General features: G+C 45.5%; 1 protein-coding gene across 1 annotated transcript; it reads right to left on the bottom strand.

Annotated features, from left to right (window-relative positions):
* Nucleotides 1–1,856: 1,856 nt before the first annotated feature.
* FAM181B (family with sequence similarity 181 member B) lies at nt 1,857–3,738 on the bottom strand. Its single transcript, XM_007119688.2, has one exon. It carries the CDS (start codon nt 3,579–3,581, stop codon nt 2,301–2,303), a length of 1,281 nt encoding a protein of 426 aa, XP_007119750.2. The 5' UTR covers nt 3,582–3,738; the 3' UTR covers nt 1,857–2,300.
* Nucleotides 3,739–13,182: the final 9,444 nt, after the last annotated feature.

Here is a 13,182-nt window from a genome sequence, read left to right as displayed (position 1 = left end):
TTTTTGATTGTCACAAGTAGGGGAGTGCTATTGGCATCTAGTGGGTAGAGGCCAGGGATGCTGCTAAACATCCTACTATGCACAGGGCAGTCCCCACAGCAAAGAATTAACCTGCCCAAAATGTCAATGGTGGTAACGTTGAATCCCTGCTAGTAGCATAATGCAGGGGACTGGAAACCGTACACACTAACAAAGCACGGCAGAAAGCAAAGAAACTGACAGTTCTCAGTGACAGGACACTTACAGATCTGGATCTTGGACCCACTACTTGCTTTTGACAAGTTAATTAACCTGTCTGAGCCTCACTTTTCAAATGGGGATCATAACAGCATAAAGTCATTTCAATAAATTAAATAATTGCTGAATAATATTCTGCTAGCACAGTGGAATTAATCATTTGTCACCACCTTGCAATTTAATAGACACCAAGTTTCTAAACTTGCAAACGTTCTTTTCATAGTTAACAGGACTCTCTGCTGTATTTCTTGTGGTGCTTTCTTAAGACAGGTTTTATTCAGAAGAAAGTGACTTAGGGATAGCATTGAAAGCTGTCTGCCATGGCTCAGTATCTTGGTTTTTTTCCCAAATTCTTTTCTGAAAAGATCACAGTACTTTAGATTTGGGCATACACTGATCTAGATTGTAAAATCTTTTGCATAACACTGGGTTTCAACTTTCTCACACGTGGATACTCTTGCAATCTATCTTGGCTGCCTGAACAGAGGCAGCTCTCTCTCCTCTACAACATAACCAGTAGGCAACATCTCTTATTGTCTGGGTGTTGGTCTCTCTGGACATTTTCACCGGCAAGGCTGCAGAACTGAAGGGCTCACTTTTTTCTTTCCAGCAGCTCACTTCCCACCGGGTCTTTCCTCCTCTGCCCTTCAATGATCCTGATATGCCATGAGTCCTCTCTGCCACTTCATGGCTGGTTGAAACATTTCTGATATTTCCCCAATCTCCCTCTGATGAACAGCTCAGACTCCAGGGCCCCTTCAGATTCCATTCATCAAACCTGCTATCCAGGGAAGAGTCTCCTTGGGAAACTTCACACCTTCACTATGCCCTTTCATGGAGAGAATGTGGGTATAAGGGTGTGAGAAAGCACAAGGAGGCAGAAACCAACAGGGGAGGGGCGGGGCAGAGTGGAACAGGATGACAGAGGGTAGAGAGAGTGTACAGCTTGTAAGGGAAAGGGCAATCACCAGGCAAATAGATGGACCAACAAAGAGCATGGGACTTACAGTCCTAATGGCTTCCATGTGCAGAAAACATTTATATAGGTATATGAAGTATACATACCTGCAGAACCAATCAAGCACTGGCCTGGGGGTGGGGTGCTCAAGGCATGTTATGTATTTTCCCTCTGAGCTACCCAACAAGCTGTGAAGAAGTGAAAAGTGGAGGAATATCGTCGTCCCCACCCTCTCAGATAAAGAAACTTAGATGCAAAGAGGTTATAACTTGCCCAGTCTCCCCCTCCCAAAGTGGTTGAAGAGTGGGAGAAGGAGAGAAATGGACCCCAGGTTTGCTAAATTTAAGCCTCCTACATCAGAAATTTGCAAGAAAAGCCCACAGGAAAAAATACACAGAGCAATGAGAGGCCAGAGAAAGAAAAGTGAACAAGGGCACTGATAAGAGTGGGAAAGTTAAAGAGATGGAAGAAAGAAGGGAGCCTGAAGAAACCTAGGAGGAAAAGTGACAAGAGACGCATACCCGGGACCAGCACAGGGGAGGTCGGCAGTGCCCACTGGCCTCACGTGCTCAATAACACTCTCACCTAACAAGGCAGAGACCACACAGGAAACCGTCCTCTAAGAAAACACCCAAATCAATAACAACATACCTCTGCTCCATTCTTTTCAATACAGACTTTAATTCATAACGCACTCTAAGCGGAGGGGAGGGGAGGGCCCAGGGCACTGTTTAGAGCGGGCAAGCACACTAAATACACTGACCTTTTGATGAAAAGCTGGAGAAGGGACAGGTGGCTACAGAAGCCACCTCCTGCCCCTTCCGCCATCCCCACCCCATTCCCCAAATCCCGTCTTGATTTCTTGGCTTGTCTGATCCGGTAAGAACCTTCCAACGGCTTTTTTTTTTTTTTTTAAACACGAGGCTGTGATTAAAACAACCCCCAGCTTCTCTTCATCCTTTTCTTAAGTTTCTTTCATTAACTGAATTTTTAAAATCCCGTTTCAACTCCACGTGCATTTGCCCATCGTTCTCTAGGCTTGGGAGAGACCCAGAGGCGGCCGCCTCCACAGCAGTCTCCACTGGGGGAGAAGGGTACCGCGCAGTCAGTCCCGGTGCGCCCCCTCCTCCCCGGGCGCCCCTTCCCAAATCCCGTCCGGTCTCCAAAGGCTGGCGTACGCCGTGCGGCTGTAGCCCGCGCTGTAGTCGTAGGACACCTGCGGGGGCGGGGGCGGCGGGGGCAGAGCGCAGTCTGAGAAGAAGGGGGTGAAAGAGGCCAAAAGGCCGGGCCCGTCGTCCCCGCCCGGAGAGTCCGCGGCGGCTGGGTACAGGGGGCGCAAGGGCTCGTTCAAGGTCAAGCCACCGCGGGGGGCAGCCAGGGGTGACTTCTTGGTCGTGGGGCCGCCCGGGGCGCTCCAGGGTTCGGGGTACAGTAGGCTCCCCCCCATCACGGGTGACGGCTCAAAGAGGCCGGGCTCCAGCTCCGGGGGTCCCCTTAGGACGGCGGCTCCAGTGAGGAGCACATCGAGAGGCTCCGCGGCGAGCAAGACGCCCGCCTCGGTGCCGGCGCCGTAGTCGGGCCCCAGCAGCTCGAAGAACTCTGCGGCCTCGGCGCCCTTCTCCAGGTCGCCCAAGCTCACGCCGGGCCCCGACGGGCCGCACCCGCCGCCGCCCGCCCGGGACGGCTCGGTGAAGAAGGACGGGGGCAGGTTGCGGGCCCGCAGCGGGACCTTCCTGGCGCCGGGGACGGCCGGACCCCCTGCGGCGCCGGCCGCGTCCCCTCCCACGCCCCCAGCGCCCGCTCCCACGAGCCCGGCCGCGGGCGCTGCCTCCGCAGACCCGGCAGGATCTCCGGCCCCAGGGACGTGGCTCAGCGAGTCGAAGAGCGCGGCCAGGCTCCGGCTTTGCAGGCTGGCGGCCGCCGCGGCCTGCGACGCCTCCCGCCGGGGGACCGCCTTGCCGTGGGCCTGGACCGGGACCGTCTGGGCGCTGGCGGCGGCGAGCGGCCGCTTGGCGGGCGTGTCGGCGGCTCCCGGGGAGGGCGGGCCCGGGGGCGCGGCGCCCATGAGACCGCTGCAGCGCTTGATCTGCTTCTGCAGGTACTTGCGGTGGTTCACCTTCCGCTTCGACTTTCCGGGCTTGTCCAACGCCAGCTTGATGTTGCTGGACGCCGAGTCGATGAAGCTGAGCAGGTCGCGGGTGGCCTCGCGCACGTCCCCGCCCTCGGCGCCCGCCAGCAGCGCGCCCGCCGGTGTCCCGGTCTCCTCGTCCTCGAAACAGCAACCCTTGTCCAGGGCTCCGAAAGCGCCTCCCAGCCCGTCAGGGGAGCCCCCGAAGCCGAAGGGGACGAAGGGGTGCGTGCTGAGGAGCGCCGCCTGGACTGCCATCGCCGCGGCTCCTGGGCGGCCCGCACCGCCGCCCGTGCGCCCCCGGCCGCTTCCCTCCCGCCGCCCAGGCCCGGCTCCCGCCCTGGCGCGGTGCGCACAGCGCAGCTTCCTCTCTCGGGGCCGGGCTCGCTGCTCGGCCTCCCGGGGGAGCTCATTAGGTCTTGTAAGCGAGGGGCGGAGGGAGGGAGCGCGCGGCGACCGCCCCGGTGGCGAAGGGGAGGGGCTTACTTAGCTGGGCTAAGCCGGGGGTGGGGGTGAGGGGGTCGCTTTTCTAGTTTTCTGGGCTTTCTCAAGCTCATCGCCTTAACCCCTTAGTTTCCCTTCGTCCCGCGCGTTTCTCTTGGCTAGCTCCAACCGCAAGACGTGAGGATGGGATGGCGCGTCCTCAAACTCCAGCTCCGGTACAACCACGCCCTGGCGCTGGGCACTCTCCCTGAGGCTGAGAAGGCAAGAGTCCAGACCCGTGGGTTTCAGTCCCAGCTCTGGTAACAATAGTAGCCATCAGCTACGGGGAGCTTGCTTATGCCAGGCACTGTCCATGCATTTCCTCATTTAACCTTTGAACAATAGTCCTGTAAAGTACGTATCAGTATTATTATCACCATCTAACAAATGAGGAAACTGAGCCTTAGAGAGTTTCAGTGAGTTGGCCAAAGCTATATCCAGTCCAGGCTGACTCCAAAGCTATTCCTAAGCCCTTGACAAAACTTATGTTCTCTCTCGGCTTCCTCACCTGTCAGATAGGAGAAGAAAACTAGTGTCTCTTCAAGCTGTAGCCCTGGTCTTAAGATTCTAACTCGAGTTCCTGCAGGACTCTCAACTCTGATGCTCTTTCTTCTACCCGTTAATTGTTTATAGCAAACTGAGGCCAGCACTTGACCCATTTTTTATTAGCAGTAGACAGCAGGAGGCAAGGAAGTCACTCCCACTAAGCGAGCTGGTGCTTTAGAGAAACAGCCCTGTGTGTGTATAAAACTCTCAGCCTTGGGGCTTCCCTGGTGGCGCAGTGGTTGAGAGTCCGCCTGCCTATGCAGGGGACGCGGGTTCGTGCCCCGGTCCGGGAAGATCCCACATGCCGCGGAGCGGCTGGGCCCGTGAGCCATGGCCGCTGAGCCTGCACGTCCGGAGCCTGTGCCCCGCAACGTGAGAGGCCCCCGTACCGCAAAAAAAAAAAAAAAAAAAAACTCTCAGCCTCTTAGGACAAAATATGGACTGGAACCTCTCCCCTAACTGTCATGCCATTTAAGTTGCCCTTTTGGAACTTCTGTTGCATTTCAAGAATCACCTTGACGTTCATTTAGACCCACTTTCACCTGGGCTAGCTTCTTGGGATAGAGGAAATGAGTAATTTGGCAGAGCATGGAAGATGATTCAGAAAAGATGGGTTCTGGTCTTAGTCTCACCACTCAATAGCTCTGTGACAGGTTGAAATCCTTGCTCTGATGGGTACATAGCTTCGGGCAAACCAGCTGACCTCTCTCTGCCTTAGCTTACTCATGTTAAATGCAGGTGAGGTTGCCCACCTCACAGGGCACTTGTGATCTTTAAAGGAAACATCCTGTGGAAAATCCTTATCTATTGACTGTTCTATAGCCTGTGATGAGTACTTGCCCTTGTTTCTCTAAAACACAAAAAGGTGACTATGTTTCCTTACATGAACATCTAATATGTGATAGAACACCTCAGTCAGAAGGTGTTCATGAGGATTAAGTGAGGTAACATACATGAAGATGCTGTGTGTGCGATAAAGTGTTCTCTAAATAAGTTATCATAGTTTAGGTGCAGAGTCTACCCGGGGCAGCAGATACAGACCATCTCTTTCTTTCTTACTTTCTTTTTTTTTTTTTTTTTTTGGTGCCGTGTGCAGTGGAAGCCAGAGTCTTAACCACTGGACTGCCAGGGAAGTCCCTAGACCATCTCTTTCAAAACCCTTTTTTTTTTTTTTTTTTTTGCGGTACGCAGGTCTCTCACTGCTGCAGCCTCTCCCCTTGCGGAGCACAGGCTCCGGACGCGCAGGCTCAGCGGCCATGGCTCACGGGCCCAGCCGCTCCGCGGCACGTGGGATCCTCCCGGACCGGGGCACGAACCCGTATGCCCTGCATCTGCAGGCGGACTCTCAACCACTGCGCCACCAGGGAAGCCCGCAAAACCATTTTTGAGCACCCTGAAGGTACAGCCTTACCAAAAAGAAAGGGCCAGATGAACACTCTTCATTTGGGAGATGAAGTATTTTTCCCAAACCAACATGCTGAAACAAACTTTTTTTTAACTCAAGTTGGCTCAATTATAATGTACCTTTCGTTTGAGTAACACACAAGATTTTGTCCTCCATGATTGGACTGTTTTTTTTATTGTTGGTGACCTTGCACTCAGAAAATTGTGTGGGCTTGTCACGGAGTTGTGTTTCTCCCCCCTCGGATGTGGATGTCAGCACTTCCCTTTCCCTTTCGGCAGGACCATTCCACTGACCTCTGCGTCTGGCAGCCAAGAGTTACTTTCTTTCAACTGAGCAGCTCTTACAAATCCCGAGATTGCAGAGGACAATATATTTAATTGACATCTTTAGTCTGAAAAATCTCTAGTAATCCCCACAGAGTTAGCTAAGCCCTCACGTAATCATAGTCAAAATAAATAGAATATGAAAATATTAATATGTAAAAGTCTGTTTCCAGATCATTGGAGTTCTGAGCATCAAAATTGATTTGGCATTAGATGAGGACAGGTTCAAATTCTGGCCTGCCACTTGCTAGGTGAGTGCCCTTGGACGAGTCAATCTGTCTTCCTAACGCTCAGTTTCCTCATCTGAAAAATGGAAGTGGTCCTAACTGTTCTCAGAGTCTTTGTGAGAATGAGGTATCCTAAGAGGCAAATAATACCCCTGAATCTTGCTTGCTTTATGTGCTCAATGGAGATCATCTCAGCTCCTCAGGGTTGTTGTGAGATGGTATATATGAAAGTTCCTGGCACAAAATAGCAGCTCAACAAATGCCCATGTTTTTTATTCTTTAGGCTCCACCTACTTCTTACCAACATATCACCCTATAAAATCAGCATCATTTGCTCTTTCTCCCAACAAAGTGAGTGACTATTTCCAAATGAAAGAGAGCAGCTATACTTGCAGGTTATAGAAACAGAAAAAGGCAGTGTAATATCATAGAGAGAGTGCTAAAATTAGAACCAGAGATTGAGACTGGAGTCCAATATACCCTCTCATTATCCAGCTGACTATAAAAATTCACTTAACCTCCTGTACCTCAATATTCCCATCTATAAAATGGGAATAATCATGTGAATCAATTTGATAAGGCTATTGTGAAAATCAGTGAGATAATGGAAATGGAAGTTCTTTGTCAACCATAAAGCTCTGTATACAAATATAAGATATTCATGGCTTAGAATTTCTATAGCCTGATTCACAAAATTGATCCTTATGCATAAAATATCCATCCAATCACTTATTCATTCAACAGAAAGATACTGACACCAACAATGTGCTCAGCACTGTGCTGGTACTGTGGATACAGAGATAAGAAGCCATGATTCCTACCCTTTCTGGTGGACAGACAGACATGCAAACAAGCCATTGTAATATAATGGGATACTTCTTAATAGAAGTAAATTAAAGGTACAATAATTGATGGGATAAAAGACCTTCAAGTTGACCAGAGGAGTTGGGAAGCCTGCATGAACAGGTACCATTTGAGCTAAGAATTAAATGATACATTTGAGTGTGCCAAGCAAACAAGCAATATCTCTGGGAACAGCCAGGCAGGGACATGGTCATACGAAAGCAATGGTGTCTATGGAAAACTATAGATAAGAAGGCAACAAAGAGCAACTTCTGCTTGAAATAGCTCTATAACTGAGACCAAAATAAATCCTTAGTGCTTCCAATGTGCAGCTAAATGGCACATGTGGACCCCACCTCATGGTCTCAGTTGCTTCTCCCCTTTCCTTTGGGGAAGAGCTCTATTTCGGATGGAATGAGCTTCAGCAAAGTAAGAGGCCAGCTCCTGCCAGCCCATTAGGCCCCTCCTCCTATACCCTGAGCAAGCACGCTCACTTGAGTGGATTTGACATCAATCCATTTCACTTCCTATGGGGCCAAGGGACCTGGCTCCAGCCTGCACTCAGGCCTCTCTGCAGATCTCCAAACTAGAGCTCTTTTGCCCCACTGATACCTAACGCTGAGCAAGTGGGATTAGTCTCCTTGGGAACCAAGCCCCCCAGGGACTCAAGGGCTGAACTTGCCCCAAACCGTTTGGGAGAATTGAGGTTTCATATTGTTCTTTTACACTTGGATTTCAGGACATTACTTAGACAAAGGCCCACCTGAGAGCTGCCTCCTTTCTTGTGGGTAAATATAGCAGCAGGATCAAAAGCTGACTTACTTATTTTGTTTTCCTCTTTGTAACTTTAATCATATTCCCTGCAGGATAATCTTAGTGCTCAGGGCTGTCAGGAATGCACATTCATAAAGGGAGAAATAATTATGCATCTTTTTTTACTCTCTTTCTCTCTTCCCATACCAACTACTTGTCATTCATTATTTTTCAAACCTCAAATAAAACAAATTAATTCCTCAGTATCACCACACAATTTATAAAGTATCAATTTCATCACAAAATAATGTTGCCTTTCAAATTGTACACTTCCTAAAATGTATCTCTTGTTTTCTTTCTCATCCTTTCCTCCATCCTTCTGGTCCATGTGACATTGACAATGGCTAGTCTGGAGGATCCAAGATGGCGTCATTCACATGACTGCACCTGTGCCTACACATGCTGGCCTATCCAGTAACTGGTGTAAGAGTACTCAGACTTCTTACATGGAGGCTCAGGAATCCCAGAGACAGTGTTGCAATAGGCCCCATGTGGCATCTGTCAGGCTTCTTATGATCTAGGTCCAGAATTCCCAGAACATCATTTTCACTATATTCTATTGGTCAAACAAATTGCTAAGGCCAGTTCAAGAGGAGAGAAATTAGAATCCAGCCCTCAATGGAAGAAATTGCAAATAATTTGTTTGGTATGTCTCTTAAGTCTCTTTTCATCTATATCACCCCCTGCCTTTTGTTTTCTTTGCAATTGGTTTACTGAAGAAACTGGTCATTACCTTGTCATTTTCTCCCACATTCTGGATTTGGTTAGTTGCATCCATCTCCCTGGTATCACTTAATATGTTTCTCTGGCCCCTGTGTTTCCTGAAAATGAGTAGTAGATATAGGGGCTTGGTCAGATTCATGTTCTTTTTTATGCTATAGTGCTCATACACACACACACACACACACACACACACACTATAAAATATATGCTATCGTATTTACAATGGTTTCAAAATAACAATGCCAATATCCTTACTAATAATATAATTACTACAAAGAATCTTATTTTTTCTCCTTTTTTCCATTATTTTGTCCTCAAAACATATCCCACTAGTGATGAACAGTCCAATTACTATGCTTTAAATTCACTTTTAAAAATACTCTCTGTGTGGTTATACCACAAATTCAATACACAGTTAGGTTTATTTGTATTACTTTGCTTTATATAAAATTGCTTTATAAATATTTAATTTTGTTTTATATTTTTAAAAAAATTTACATGATTTCAAAGTCAAAACTATATCACAAGACATATTCAAAGAGAGTTAGCTTCTATTGTGGTCCCCTCCAACCAATTTTCTCCCCCCTTCCTATGGGTAATCTTTGTTGTTGTTTTGTTTTGTTTGGGTTCAGGCTTATTTTTTGTTAGATAATCATATTTTTATTATACATTTTCTTCTTCCTTGTTTTTTTTACTTAACAGCAATACATCTTCATTCATTTTTTTTACAGTTGTGTAGTATTCCACTGAGTGGATCTACCATAGTTTACTAAACCAGTTCTGTTATGATTAAATTACTTGGGTTTTTCTAGACCTTTTATATTACAAATAGTGCTGTGATGAATAGCTTCAGTGTAAAACCAAGATCTCCTAACTACTGGTCTGGTGCTCCTTTCATAATATTGATGTAGTTATGAAAATAAGGCATATACTAATTTACATTTCATTCCTTCTTTCATTTATTTAACAAACATTTATTGAACTCAGACTATGCGTCAGGAAGTGGTATGATTTTGGAGGAACATAAAGATGCATAAAGCAGAGTCCTACCTTCAAGGAATTCATGATTTGCTAGACAAGGCAGACACATATTCAGCAGAATGCAAAGCCATGTAAAATAAGGTGTAAACAAATCACTGTGAGTTCAATAGAAAGAGAAATCCACTCGGATAAAGGAAATTGGCAAGGAGACATAGATAATGTGATATTTGAATACAGCAGGAAGAGCAGAATTTCCCAAAGTACATAAAGACAAATAAACACTCGATATAGACTGTATAGAAATTTAGTTCTAATGCTTGTCCTTAGCTAAGATCTTTTCATTTTTACAAGGAGAATGTTTTAATGTACTATTTATTTATATACATTATATATTAGTTAAAATACTGATTTTTCAAATGAGTGTGGATGGCATTTTCAGTGAGTAATGAGGATTTCTGTCTTCCCGGATATGCATAGGAAAATAGTAGGAGACAACACTAAGTGGGCTGGGATTATCAAATGGCAAGCCAAGAGACAATGTAAACTCTGTAGTATGTCTCTTTCTTTCCATATCTCTTGAGATATTGTTGGGCTTGGTTTATGCCAAAGGAAAATAAGACCTGGAGAGAAAAGATCTGGATTTAAGGTTTGGATCTACTTTTTAACTGCGTCTTGTTTATTAATTTATTTTCTACTTTATTTCAGAAAGAAATATAGACCAATTATGAGAGTACATAAAATGCAATGAGATAACACAAATTAAACTGCAAACTAGTGCCCAAATTTTGGTTCCTAATACCATTTCCCAATAAAGGGAAGTAGACCTCCTTGAGAAATGGCTGATTCTAGGACTGGAGGTAGGGAATATAAAAGATGAGCCTGGAACATTTTATAGTACCAGAAAGTAAAGAAGTGCTCAAAACACTATGTCAAAGAGACACAGGAGCCAACTAAAAGAGCTCCCAATGACCAAAATTGGAAAAATTTAAGCAACAAAATAAATAATGTAATATTGGATTATGAAACAAAGAATAAAATAAATATCCATTAGTCCATACTGACGTAAACAAATGATTGAATAAATAAATAAATAAATGAGGGTAATAGATAAATCTCCCATAAAGAGGAATTCCAATCAAGGAGGTGAAGCATAACTTCTCACTCTTTAAGTGTAAGTTGTGCATAGCGACCTTCTTCCAAAACGAACAGCATGTAAAGAAGGGGAAAAGAGTGATTTTATAGTAAAGAAACCTGGCAAAAACCACTTCAGCCAGGTGATCAAGGTTAACAATGGTGATGTCATATTGATAATATATACCCTTGATAGGATGAGAGTGGCACTTTACTAATGTGGTTTTCCCAAAAACCTATTGTTGCCATCTAATCATGAGAAAAACAAATCAGCCAGATCCCAATTGAGGGGAATTCTACAAAATGTCTGACCAGTACCCCTCAACACTGCCAAGGACACCAAAAACAAGGGAAGTCTGAGAAACTGTCACAGACAAGAGGACCCTAAGACACAGAACTGTAATGTAGTCTCCTAGATGAGATCCCAAAGCAGACAAAAAGATATTAGGTAAACTAAGGATATCTAAAGTATAGACTTCGGTTAATAATGATGTACCAATGTTGGTTCATTAGTTGCAGCAAATGTACCATAGTAATGTAAGATGCTTACAATAGGTAAGGAAACTGGGTACAGGACATATAGGAACTCTCTGTGCTGTTTCTGCAATTTTTCTGTGAATTTAAAACTATTCTAAAATAAAAGACTTATTTAAAAAAGAAAAAAGGTAGGAGGATTCCATGAAGAAATAAAAATGTAAAGTATTAAGTGGGCCCTGGGATCTAGAATAAGATTAAACCTTATAAATATATATTATATCCTTGTGAAATAATTGCATATTCGGCACTCATCTTCCTAAGAGCAAATAAGTGAAATCCGGTCAGTTACCATAATTAACACTACCCAAAACATAAAAGGAAACCAATCGCCTAGGATAAATAGAAGGATCCTTGGTTCTAGAGCCAGTCAGGTATTTCTCTCAAGGGTCCTCATGAGGAGGAAAATGTAAAATGGAGTGAACAATCTTCAGAGACAACAGCTGTGGCTGATCCTTATAATAACAGCTCTAACGGATCAGTGATCCCTGGGCCCAAGCCCTTTTGCAGTACGACATTGGCCCTCCTCCCATCATGAGCTGGAAGTCTGTTTCTCCACACCTCTGAATCTATGCTGGAAACAGTGCACAAATTCCAAACCTTTGCAAACATGCAACATAAGAGGCTTTGCAGCTTCCACTTTCACACTCTCGCAACGCTAAGACCCCATGCTATGAACGATCCCAAGAGAATCAAGGTGCCCCAGAGGAGAGCTAGCACCACTGCCAGACATGCCTGTGAGACTGTTCTGCACCCTCCAAACCCAGTCAAATCATCATATAACTGAAGCCACATGAGTGGTTCCAAGAAAGACCTGCAAAAGAACCATTCAGATTGGGCTTCCCTGGTGGAGCAGTGGTTAAGAATCTGCCTGCCAATGCAGGGGACACAAGTTCAAGCCCTGGTACAGGAAGATCCCATGTGCCGCAGAGCAGCTAAGCCCGTGCACCACAACTACTGAGCCTGCGCTCTGGAGCCCGTGTGCCGCAACTACTGAGCACACGTGCCACAGCTACTGAAACCCGTGCGCCTAGAGCCCGTGCTCCGCAACAAGAGAAGCCACCGCCATGAGAAGCCCGCGCACCACAAGGAAGAGTAGCCCCCCGCTCGCAGCAACTAGAGGAAGCCCCCATGCAGCAACGAAGACCCAATGGAGCCAAAAATAAATAAATAAATTTATTTAAAAAAAAAAAAGAACCACTCAGGTTGCCAACCAATACCATCATGTGAAATCATAAATTTTGGTTTTAAGGCAATACATTTTGGGATGATTTGTTATGCAAAAAGTTTGATGAGCTATTTTTTAAATAATAGACTTCACTATAGAAGAATAGCATCACACTCCAATACATCTGTTAAAAGCAACTGAAGAGAAAGCCCTGATTCTAACTGAACACCTTGGAAATATCTCTTAAGCAAGATAATCCCTCACCTGCCCACTTCAACCGAGATAATGAATGTGAAAGCATTTTGCAATTGGAAAGCATCCTACCAATAGCCATTTGTCCAACTTTTTAAAAAAATGTTATGGGCTTTCCAGAATATTGCTAAACCAGGGCAACAAGCAGTACATGCGTAAAAACAACAAAGGATTCTCCTTACCCTGGACAATCATTAAGTCAGTGTTTTCTAAACTGTGCCCTCCTCCCCCCTGCTTGTCACCAGTGATCACTCAGGTGATCCCCAGATGGCTTGGTGTTTTCAAAAGAAAAAAAGCTGAAACAATTTTGTGTATATATATTTTATAAATTTTAAATTAAAAATTATGTAAGTGAGACAATGTAAACACCTAATACAGTGCTTGACATGTACTCTATGTAACATGGTAAATGGTGACTATTATTATTAAT

Source organism: Physeter macrocephalus, chromosome 16 (assembly GCF_002837175.3).
Source record: "Physeter macrocephalus isolate SW-GA chromosome 16, ASM283717v5, whole genome shotgun sequence".
Taxonomy (NCBI): Eukaryota; Metazoa; Chordata; class Mammalia; order Artiodactyla; family Physeteridae; genus Physeter; species Physeter macrocephalus.
The sequence above is the reverse complement of the archived record's forward strand: the minus strand, read 5'-3'. Positions and strand labels throughout refer to the sequence as shown.